We start from the raw sequence: 10,192 nt of genomic DNA, 5'->3' as shown, positions 1-10,192 counted from the left end.
CAGCGCCGGGCTCTCTTCTCTAGGCGCTACAGGCCAGGGGGAGAGGGGCGGTGTGCGCATGCTCTCTCCACCCTGACTCGGAAGCAGATGGTCCGACTGGGACCCTGGCTCTGCCAATCAGGTAGCTTGTTCGCTAGCCAGCTAGTTACCCTCTAGTGCAGCCTGATCGTCAGGACCCCCACTCCGTCCGCCAAACGGGAAATAGTACGAGCTCGCGGAGGTGAGTGAGTGCAGGGCAGACAGACGGGCGGGGGGCTGGCACCTGGGGACTCGGGACCCCGCCAGCTTTAGAGACGCGACCCCACGGAGGGCGGCAGGAACCACGTCCTCCACGGTGTCCTGCCGGGGCTCGCGTACCCCTGGGATGGCAACAAGAGACACGTGTCTCCTCCCAGAGGCCGAGTGACAGCGTGGCGTTTGAAGTTCCACCTTCAGATGCCCAGACCTGTGTTCTCTTCCCTCTGCCTGAGGTTACTCGCCGGTCACCGTGAGCGGCACGGCACTGAGCCGGGACGGGAGAACGTGTAGGTTTAGGATAAGAAGCCTCGTTTCTTGTGGAAACCGGCTGCTCCCTCCCACGGGTGAGGTCGCGGGGCCCCGCTGCGTCGGCAGCCGCCTTCCTCGTGCTCCCCGGGCGCCCGGCGCGTCACCCACCGGGAGCTGCGGGACAGCCTGCTGGCGGCACGCTCTAGCTCCACCTGCTGGCCGCCTTGGGACACCCGCCTGTTCCCAAAGCGTGGAGGGACTGTCCAAACTCTCAATGGGTTCTGGGCCAGCAACAAAGCCTACTTCTCCCCACCTCGAAACACAATGCCTCCGCTGAGGGTTTTAGGGACAGGAAACCACTTGGCCTGGCACGAAGGTCGCTTTGCTCCACTTTGAGAGGCACCGCTGCTCCTCGGCAGCGTCTGGGGGTAAGCGGGGGAGGGGGTATTCACCTTTGACGTCCTCCCACCTGCCTCACTGTGTCACTAAGCATTAACTGCCCGCTGCAGCAGGCAGCCCACCCACGGTCCCAAACCCCACTCTGCAGCAGTGGTGCGGGCAGCGGGCTCCCGGTGGATCACGTGCACCTTTGGCAAAACACTCATTTACCCAGATGAGAACTAAAGGACCCACAGATGGTAACGGGGTGTGTGTGGGGGGGGGAGTGCGCCCCTGGGGCCGGCGCTGTAGCCCCGGTCAGCTCCGGGGCCGGTTCCCCGGGTCCCGTGCCTCTCCCTCCCTGGGCAAGTGCAGATTCAGAGTCCCAGTCCCAGCCCCGGCGAGGTGACCTCTGGCTCTCACTGCCTCAAAACGGGGCTGGGGCTCCACCTCGTTTGCTTCTTCTGACCGCATGAGCTAAGCTGCACAGCACAGGGCTGGCGTCTGGGGGCCCCACCAGGGGCGCGGGGGAGCGCTGAGGGTAAGGGCCCCGTGGGTGCGGTTCTTTGCATTAGAGCTTTTCAAAACGTGGTCCCCGGGCAGCAGCACCTCTGGGCAGATGATAAGTTCAAGTTCTCAGGCTCCTGCCCAGACCAACGGGATCAGGAACACCGGGGTCTCCTCCCAGTTCTGGTCCTGACCCTGGCCCCAGCACGGATACCACTGTGAGGTGGGCAGCGACGCTGAGGGCAGGCGTCATCCCCATCTATACGATAGGAGAAATCTAGCTGGGAATCTCTGCAACAAGTGGCGGTCACTTGTCAGGCGCCGAACGTGGCCAGACCTGACCCTATGTGCTGGAGACACACGCGAAACCCGGGACGGTCTCTGTCCTTATGAGGAAAGACCGCTGGCGACCGGACCTGGGCCACTGTCTCTATTCCACAGCGAGACCCCTGCTGGCCTGCAGAGCACCACATTTCAAATTAGACCCCTCTACCCTTACTGCTTTAGAATCCTTTATAAAAGTGTCATTCTGGGGGGCACCCGGCTGTCTGACTCTTGATTTTGGCTCAGGTCATGATCCCAGTGCCATGGGATTGAGCCTCTCGTCCGGCTGTGCTGAACATGGAGCCTGCTTATGATTCTCTCTCCCCCTCTGCCCATCTCCCCAGCTTGTGCTCTCAAAAAAAAAAAAGAGAAAAAGGCACAATTCTCGCAGTTTGGTGACTGCCTTAAATGGAGACAAATAGCATGCAATATTTATTTGATATTAGCCAAACTGGGAGAAATTATCAGTCAGTCAGGCAGAGCCCAACACGGGGCTTGATCCCAGGACCCTGAGCTGGAATCATGTCAGTTTTTAAGTACTATGTACTTTGCCTTACCAGGGACTTCCTGATAAAGTCTCTCGGAGCTTATACTTTTCACCCACTACAAGATCTCCTACCTTAATTGTACAGTGTTTTACAGTTGTCTTTTTTTTTTTTTTTTTGAGAGGGTGAGCAAGTGCACCTGCAAGCGAACGAGGGGAGAGAGAGTGGGGCAGGGGAGGGGAGAGAGAAGCGGGGCTAGAGCTCACGAATTGTGAGATCACGACCTGAGCTGAGGTTGAATGCCTAAGGACCAAGCCCCCCAGGCGCTGGCACTTTACAGTGTCACTAATGCCCCCCCCACCCCCCTGCCGCCGTCTTCACGGATCTGTTGGAACTGACGTACGGTCCCCAAAGGGGAAAACACAGGCTCGGCGAGGTCACGAGAGTTAAGTGGCAGAATCATCTGTTTCACAACTGTTTACTGGACATCACAGGGGTGAGGGCCTCGGCCTAACCCCGACTCCTGTGGCAATCGAGGACGGGACGGCTCACCGGGGAGGCGGACAAGGGGACACGGGCACAGGCGCACCTCACAGTTCCATTTATTCACGCCACAAAGGAAACAACACGTCTACACGCGTACGGCGGTGCTCCACGCCCCCATCTAACAGAGCTGCCGGGATTTACAGCCAGATGGTCAGTCTCACGTGTGCTCCGAGGAAAGCTGGCTAATGGTGACCGTGGGCGGGGGCAGGACTCGAAGCTTTTAAAAGAGAAGCACAGTGTGACTGTAAGTGAGGAAGAAAGGGACACACAGAAGATGGTCTATTCCGTACCTTACTGACAAGTCTGTAAATGGCAGTTTTCAACACTATGGACAAGTCTGGAGGGTCACTTCTACACGGAGCATCTGACACGTTTACGGGTTCGTGTAATCAGTTCGTGCACACGAAACAAACCTGTGGCACAGGACAGAGGGGCAGGAAGTGTCTTCTCCCCAGAGGTCACGAGCCAGCCCTGGGTTTGTGAGGACTCACATGACTGGTTTCACTGTCATTTGGGAAATAGAGTGAAATGTCCGACACTTGGGCATAAACTTATGTGATGCTTTCTTTCAAAACACAGCTCACAGGGCAGCGAGCTCGCACAGCTAACCTGTGCTTCCCTGCTGGTGGCACTGGCTACCTCTGGCTTTCCATTACCCCCAGAAGTCTTACTTGGTCCAAGGGGGTGGGCAGTGGTTTTTAACACTCCGACTGTAAGAGGAACTTCACGTTTCAACGTGATCCCCCTGTACCTTATGTACTGATAAGCACACACCGCAGAACAGATACGCCTTGATCTGAAAAGGCACGATGGGGTTTTTAATTCCCCATCCATTTTAAGAAGCAAAAATCTTACCTTTCGAAGCTTTACTTCTTTTATCTGAAATAAAAAGAAAGAAAAATTGGTCGTATCAGTGTTTTAGAAACATGTTTTCAGTCAACCTAGTGTTGAAATCGATATTTGGCTGAAGAGCTCATAGCTTCAGTAAAGCTGTTTCAGAAAGCTTTCAGAAGATAGGGAGTTTCTATGGTGTCTCACAGCCAAGAAGCGGTACAATTTCCACCCAAGATGCTCCATGGACAGTTAAACAGCCCTTCAGCATCTGGAGGGCTTTGTACCCCCCACACCCCCCCCCCCCCCAAACCTCAGTCCTGTAGTTTAAACCAGTTGCTTGTTAATACATGACTGGGGCTCATCTCTGTTCCACTGGGGACCAAATGGTCACCTCGTCTCAGTTTCTGTTATGAAAACAGTTCAAACATTCACAACAGTGGAAAAGGTACAGTAAAGCACGATACGCCACGACACTCCACCCCTATTTCAGTCCGCATCTCTTAAAACTAAGGACATCTCCTATGTGTTTGAAGTACCACCGTGACACCTAAGAAAACTCACAATTCCCTGTTATCAAGGTTTGTTCAGATTTTCTCAGTTGTCCCCAAATGTCTCTTACAGCTGACATGTACGCTTCATGTTTTTTTAAGTTTATTTATTTTGAAGAGAGAGAGCGTGCTGCAGAGAGAGAGAGAGAGAATGACAATGTCCCGAGTAGGCTCTGCTGTGCTGACAGCAGAGAGGCCAATTCAGGGCTTGAGCTCATGAACTGTGAGATCATGAACTGAGCCAAAGTCGGACGCTTAACCGACTGAGCCCTCCAGCCCCCCCTACTCTTCACGTTTTAAGTTTTTTAAAACATTTTTATTTATTTTTGAGACAGAGCATGAACAGGGGAGGGTCAGAGAGAGAGGGAGACACAGAATCTGAAACAGGCTCCAGGCTCTGAGCCATCAGCACAGAGCCTGGCGCGGGGCTTGAACTCACGAACCGCAAGATCATGACCTGAGCCGAAGTCGGATGCTCAACCAACTGAGACCCCCAGGTGCCCCTACTCCTCATGTTTTAACAAAGGGCTCTGATGCTCACTTCTGGGTAAGAACCATAGTTCCTTCACATGAATCGTGATTCCCTTTAAAAAGAATTTTCATCCTGACTGCTAAAGAGTGAACATACAGAAACTTACCAGCAGCCCTGATTTTATAAATGATGGAGCCCATCAGCCCCATTCCTACCCAAATCTCCTGGTAAACTTGGGTATAGTAGGGCCTCATGGGGACCCAAACATTCTTAATAAGGCTTTGAAGCATCTGAAAAGAAGCACAGAGATAAATGTTACCATGACCGTCATTTTAAAGCTAACTGGTTAAGGGGGTCCCACATATTCCTGAACTTGACCCCGTTTCCTACAACTCCCGCACAGGGGCCATTCCTACCCCGCATGGGGCCCCCGCTCGGCAGCTCTTGGAGCTCTACTCCCCCCTTCGGGGCTGTCAGCCGAGGCCACCCTGGTGCTCTGCCACCCCTCGCTCCTGAGTCCCCAGACCGTGCCACCCTGCACAGCCCATGTCCCCTCTCCGACAGCTACTCTCCATGAACGCTGTGCCCAAAATCACACACCACTTTCTTTTAACCCTTAAATAGAAAAACTTGTGTGTCTGCATCATCACGTTAAGAACTGCTGGCATTCAGAGCTGAAAAAGAACAGAGGTCCTCATGAGACCCACACCCAGCGTGGGCACATGCCGATCAGCTCCCAGAACCTCCTGTTTTTAAAAATTTCAGCCCTAGTGAAGTATAAGTGACTTCTAAAACTGTGACATACACATTTTAATTTTTGTTTTAAGCAGTCTCCACCCTCAACATGGGGCCTGAACTCACGACCCCGGATCAAGTCCCATGCTCTACGGACAGAGCGAGCCAGGCGCCCTCCAACTGTAAGACATTCAGCATACACCGTGGTGGTGACTCGATAAACACCGTGAAAAGATTTCCCCCATCTAGTCAACGACCACATCCATCACTTCACTTGTGTGTGTGTGTGAACTTTATGGGGCTATTGACCACAGTTACGATGTTTCACCTGTGTTTCAGCTTCGAAATCTGCCGCCAATTGCAAAGCAGACAGCGAAAGATGACGTGGTTACTTCCTAAGAGCTGCAATTATGACCGAACTTATTTAATGCATGAAAATATTTACCTCATCACTGGATTTGATGGAGAAAAGCCATCAGATGCTGAACTTAACAAAGTTTGCTTTTATGTGCAGGTCTCCAAGTAAGGCTTTTGATGACACAATTTACTACAGACTCTAAAACTTGATGCCCGCGTTTTCATTTAAGCTCTGTAACCTCTCAAGTGGTGTATTAAACTACAGTCCTTCAAAGCTTGTCAGGACTAACTAGATCCAAGCACTTTGCATTTTCCGCGAAAGCGCTCCTCCAGCCTCAATCAGTGAGGCTGCTGGTCCCCGCCCCGGCCAGAGCCCCGTCCATCGCTCCTTCACATCACTACTGGGGCCACGCAGAATTTCACTTCTCGGATTCAGTGTTCTCTGGTGTGATCGCGATTTCCTGAGCACGCACTAGGCAGCAGGCCTTGTCTGGGGGCTGAGAAGCTGGCTCCTCAGGAGTGTGAATACCTGGGAGAAAAGTGTCCTTGGCAGAGGCAGCGTGTCCACCAAGACCCAGGCCGGGATGGGCTTGCGGAAGGGGGAGGAAGGGAAGCCACCACAGCTGCCCACATCCCAATCCGGGCTCTGCCTCCTTCCTGCTCACTGCCCCGATTTCTTCCTCTGCGAAGTGGGGGTGAAAACACTGCCCACCCACCAAGGGCTCTCGTGAAGACAGGTTCCTCTGCATCAAGTGTTAACAGAGTCTGGTGTCCTGTACCGAGAGCTGTTACATAAAACGGCGTGGCTAGACCACGGGAGGGAAGAGGAGCTGGGTCGGTCGTTTGGGGCCACGGAAGCTGTGGTGAGGAGTACAGCTTTTACTCTAAGCGCGTCATGCAAACCTACCAGCGCTCACAAAGTACGTACACACTTACCTCTTGCACCACTCCCTAACCCCTACCAGATGACCCCTACCAGGTGGCTACTTAGAGGGAGTTGCCGGAGAGCACCCAGCTGGATCTATGAATCACCCAAGCCCCCAGTCCTCATCACTAGGAGAATCTGCTCCAAGGACCGTCTTATTGAGGCTGAGGCATGGTCGTAAAGGTCAGCCAGCCCTGCCCCCTGACCCAGGTGTGACCCTGAAGGATGCGGTTGTGTCCTCCTCCTGGAACCCCTGCAGATATGTCTGTCCTCAGGCTGAGATGCTGTCAGAGCACGAGGATCCAAGAAAGCAACAACCCTGCTCTTGGAAGGTATCTGAGAAGACCCAGACGGGATCCAGAGGGGGCCTCTAAAACCCCCAGGTGGAAAGAGTTCAGGCCGACCAACAGCATTCCCCTCCTCCCTGAGCCCAGCAGTAACTGGGAAGGAAGGTAATCCCAGCCCCCACTGCGGCTGGGTCCCAATCCCAGCTCCGTCTGCTCTGCTCCCAATCTTGGGGGCAAGTCCCCAAAGTTGTCCTTTCAGAAGGTTCTTCTGTGAAACAGGGATATGTCCACGAGCCCCATAGGGCTCTGGATGGCCTCCAAGGGGAACCATAAATGACCCGGCCTGATGTGGAAGGAGGACTCAGCACACGGTCACAATGGCGGCAGAAGGAAGTGCCACAAACATCCGGCTGATAGTAGTGCTAAGCTACTGGGATTCTAAGAAGGAGAACTGAAGGACCTGCCCTCACTTAGGCCAGATGAAGATCTAGATGGAAAACAGCAAAGTAAACTGAGAGCAAAGGAGGGGAGAAGGGGCTGAAGACACTTGAGTTGCCCTGATTTTCTGCACACCGTCCTGGTCCCCCGGCACTCCTCACCTAAAATCATCTCGGACTGAGCAGTATCCTACAAATACTTACCTACGCCGGCGCGACTTTCCTTTTGGCCAAGGTTGCCGTATTAGGCTGGACAAGTGTCATGTTCCCGATATTTAATAAAGTGAGGCCCCCACTTTTCCCACCTGAGTCCACTGTCCGTGCACATCACCGGCTCCGTGTGCGGATTTTAGGGCACTCACTCTGTATCAGCAAACTTTTACCCGACCTTACACGGCAGACAGGACACGTCTACCCGCTGAGGCCCGGAAGGGGATTCACAGGCCCGAGTTCCATACAACTGCACCCATCGCCTGCGACCCCGTTGTGGGCCCCGTGGTACCCCCCCCCCCCCCCGCCGCCGCTGCACCCCAGCTTAGTAACCTGTAGAACAGCGCGTCGCAAAGGGAACCGAGGTACAAGAACTGAAGGGACCAAGCTCTGGGCGGGAGTTCCATCAGCAGCAGCTGCGCGACCTCGGGCAGGTGGCCGACCCTGTCACCGCCCGAGAGGCGTCCAGGCCGAAGGAGACGGCGGGACTTCGCACAACCAGCCAGGCCGCGCGGACCGCCTCCCTTCCTGGACCGGGGGCTGCAGCCCAAGGTCAGCGGGGGCCCGGAGGGACTCCCACCTGCCGCCCGCAGTCCTGCGCCCCGCCGGCCCCCATACCCCGCGCCGAGCAGCCGGCCGCGCCCCCCGCACTCACCTCGGACCCCGACCCCCAGCTCAGGCCGCCTGGACCCGCACGGCTAACGACGCGGAAAGGTCACCGAGTGCGCAAGCGCCGCGCGGGGTCCGTCGGGAAGGCGGAAGGAGCGGCGACGCCCCGAGCCCAGAGCGCCTCCCGGGCCGTGTCTGCTCGCCACAGCGCCTCCAGCGGCCGCCCCGGTGCGGCCGGCTGGCGGAGTGCCAGGGGAAGGGGCTGGCCAAGGGGGCCTGGGTGTGTTGTCACGACCAGGTGACTAACGGGTGGGACGTGTCCCGTTGCGGGACTTCCGGTGTAGGGTCCTGGACAAAGCTGAAAGGTGCGTCCACCTGAAAAAGGGGCCGTCTTTATTTGATGTATTAAGTCTGAGAAGTCGTCTCCCCTCTGGTTTTCTTTCTTTTCCCAATGTTTGTTTATTGAGAGAGAGAGCGAGCGAGCGCGAGCGAGCAGGGGAGGGTCAGAGAGGAAGAGGCAGAATCCGAAGCCGACCCAGGCTCTGAGCTGTCAGCCCAGAGCCCAATGTGGGGCTTGAACTCAAGAACCAGAGATCATGACCAGAGCCGAAGTCAGATGCTCAACCTACTGAGTCACCCAGGCACCCTATTTTTTTCTTTTTTAGAGACAAAGAGAGAGCGAGAGCTGGGTAGTGGCAGAGGAAGAGGAAGACGGAGAATCTTAAGCAGGCTCCATACCTAGGGTTTCATCTCACGACTGTGGGTTGATGACCTGAGTAGAAATGGAGAGTAGAGGCTCAACCAATTGAACCAACAAGGTGCCCGCCGCTGTTTTCTTGCTATTTCTCTGTGTATTAACTGTTTTGTTCTGCATATTTTTACGCAGCTATCTTGTGCATGGCAATTTTAGTCAACAGACACTGGACTTCAAAGACACAGGCTTTGAAAAAAACTCTGCTTGTTGTTTTTTTTTTGGTTGGAATAAATTTATTTTCATCTGTCTGTAAACAAGGTGTTTAATAGTTATGGCATTTTTAAAAGAATGCATATTAAATCAGATGAGTTAGACTGTATCCCAGATGTAACAAAGTGCAGGGAAAGAAATGGACAAATCAGCAACAAGATTTGTTTTTAAATCTGTACATTATCCACAAGGCCCAAACAATAGAAGCAAATACTAGAATGTCCCTAAAGTAGTGCCATTCTAAATTTTTTTTTTCAACGTTTTTATTTATTTTTGGGACAGAGAGAGACAGAGCATGAGCGGGGGAGGGGCAGAGAGAGAGGGAGACACAGAATCGGAAACAGGCTCCAGGCTCCGAGCCATCAGCCCAGAGCCTGACGCGGGGCTCGAACTCACGGAGCGCGAGATCGTGACCTGGCTGAAGTCGGACGCTTAACCGACTGCGCCACCCAGGCGCCCCAAAAGTAGTGCCATTCTAAAGAAACCTTTAACAGGTCAGTTAAAACCCGTCTCACAATAGCGACAGTTCATTTTAACGATAATATGACACAGAACACCTATGAAAAAAATTCATCACAAGACAGCCAAGTCCACAATAATGCAACTTCATATAAAAACTCAAGCTGCAAATAAAAATTGGTCCTATGAAGAACAAACTGGACACACTCCAGATGGTTATGCTGGGATACCTAACGTCCATAATGGCAGCCTTTTACAATTTTACTAAAGAATAGAGCTGGTGTGCAAAGAGAAAGGAACAAAAATCTGAGCTATTGCAACGACGGAATGTCCCTGGGGATTCGATCTGTGCGGCTACGGTAAGGTCGTGGGAGGAAGTGCCTTTTGCTCGCGTTTTGCAGTCGCACTCTTCATATAGCTTGTAGACAAAAGGTCTGTCTCTACTCAAGTGCAACAACAATACTAAAAGCAAACTACTGCAGCTTTCAGTAGCTCATCAACAAAAGGGGTATTACTTGGTTAAATAAACCAGGCAATGCATAAAAAATGGAAACAAACAAGTTTTCTCAGCAGAAAGCTGGAAATTCTAAAAAAGAAACAAAAACCCACCTGGACAGTCTGAAAAAAAG

The 10,192-nt window shown here is 53.4% G+C and overlaps 1 protein-coding gene and 1 long non-coding RNA gene across 2 annotated transcripts; one reads left to right on the top strand and one right to left on the bottom strand.

Annotated features, from left to right (window-relative positions):
* Window positions 1–1,161: 1,161 nt before the first annotated feature.
* On the top strand, window positions 1,162–2,324 carry LOC147579653 (uncharacterized). The gene is made up of 2 exons (XR_015251976.1): window positions 1,162–1,405; window positions 1,642–2,324. It is a non-coding gene; the product is annotated as an uncharacterized LOC147579653 (long non-coding RNA).
* Window positions 2,325–2,766: 442 nt separating this feature from the next.
* Window positions 2,767–8,298, bottom strand: ATP5MJ (ATP synthase membrane subunit j). Its single transcript, XM_025919445.2, has 4 exons — window positions 8,187–8,298; window positions 4,747–4,870; window positions 3,582–3,605; window positions 2,767–2,943 (listed from the first exon to the last, which is right to left on the bottom strand). The coding sequence occupies exons 2-4, from the start codon at window positions 4,868–4,870 to the stop codon at window positions 2,909–2,911; spliced, it is 183 nt and encodes a 60-aa protein (XP_025775230.1). The 5' UTR covers window positions 8,187–8,298; the 3' UTR covers window positions 2,767–2,908.
* Between the last annotated feature and the right edge of the window lie 1,894 nt (window positions 8,299–10,192).

The sequence above is a fragment of the Puma concolor genome, chromosome B3, assembly GCF_028749965.1.
Source record: "Puma concolor isolate L17-30 chromosome B3, mPumCon1.1.hap2, whole genome shotgun sequence".
In the NCBI taxonomy this organism is placed as follows: Eukaryota; Metazoa; Chordata; class Mammalia; order Carnivora; family Felidae; genus Puma; species Puma concolor.
Note: the sequence above shows the minus strand (reverse complement) of the source record. Positions and strands in the feature narration are given on the sequence as shown.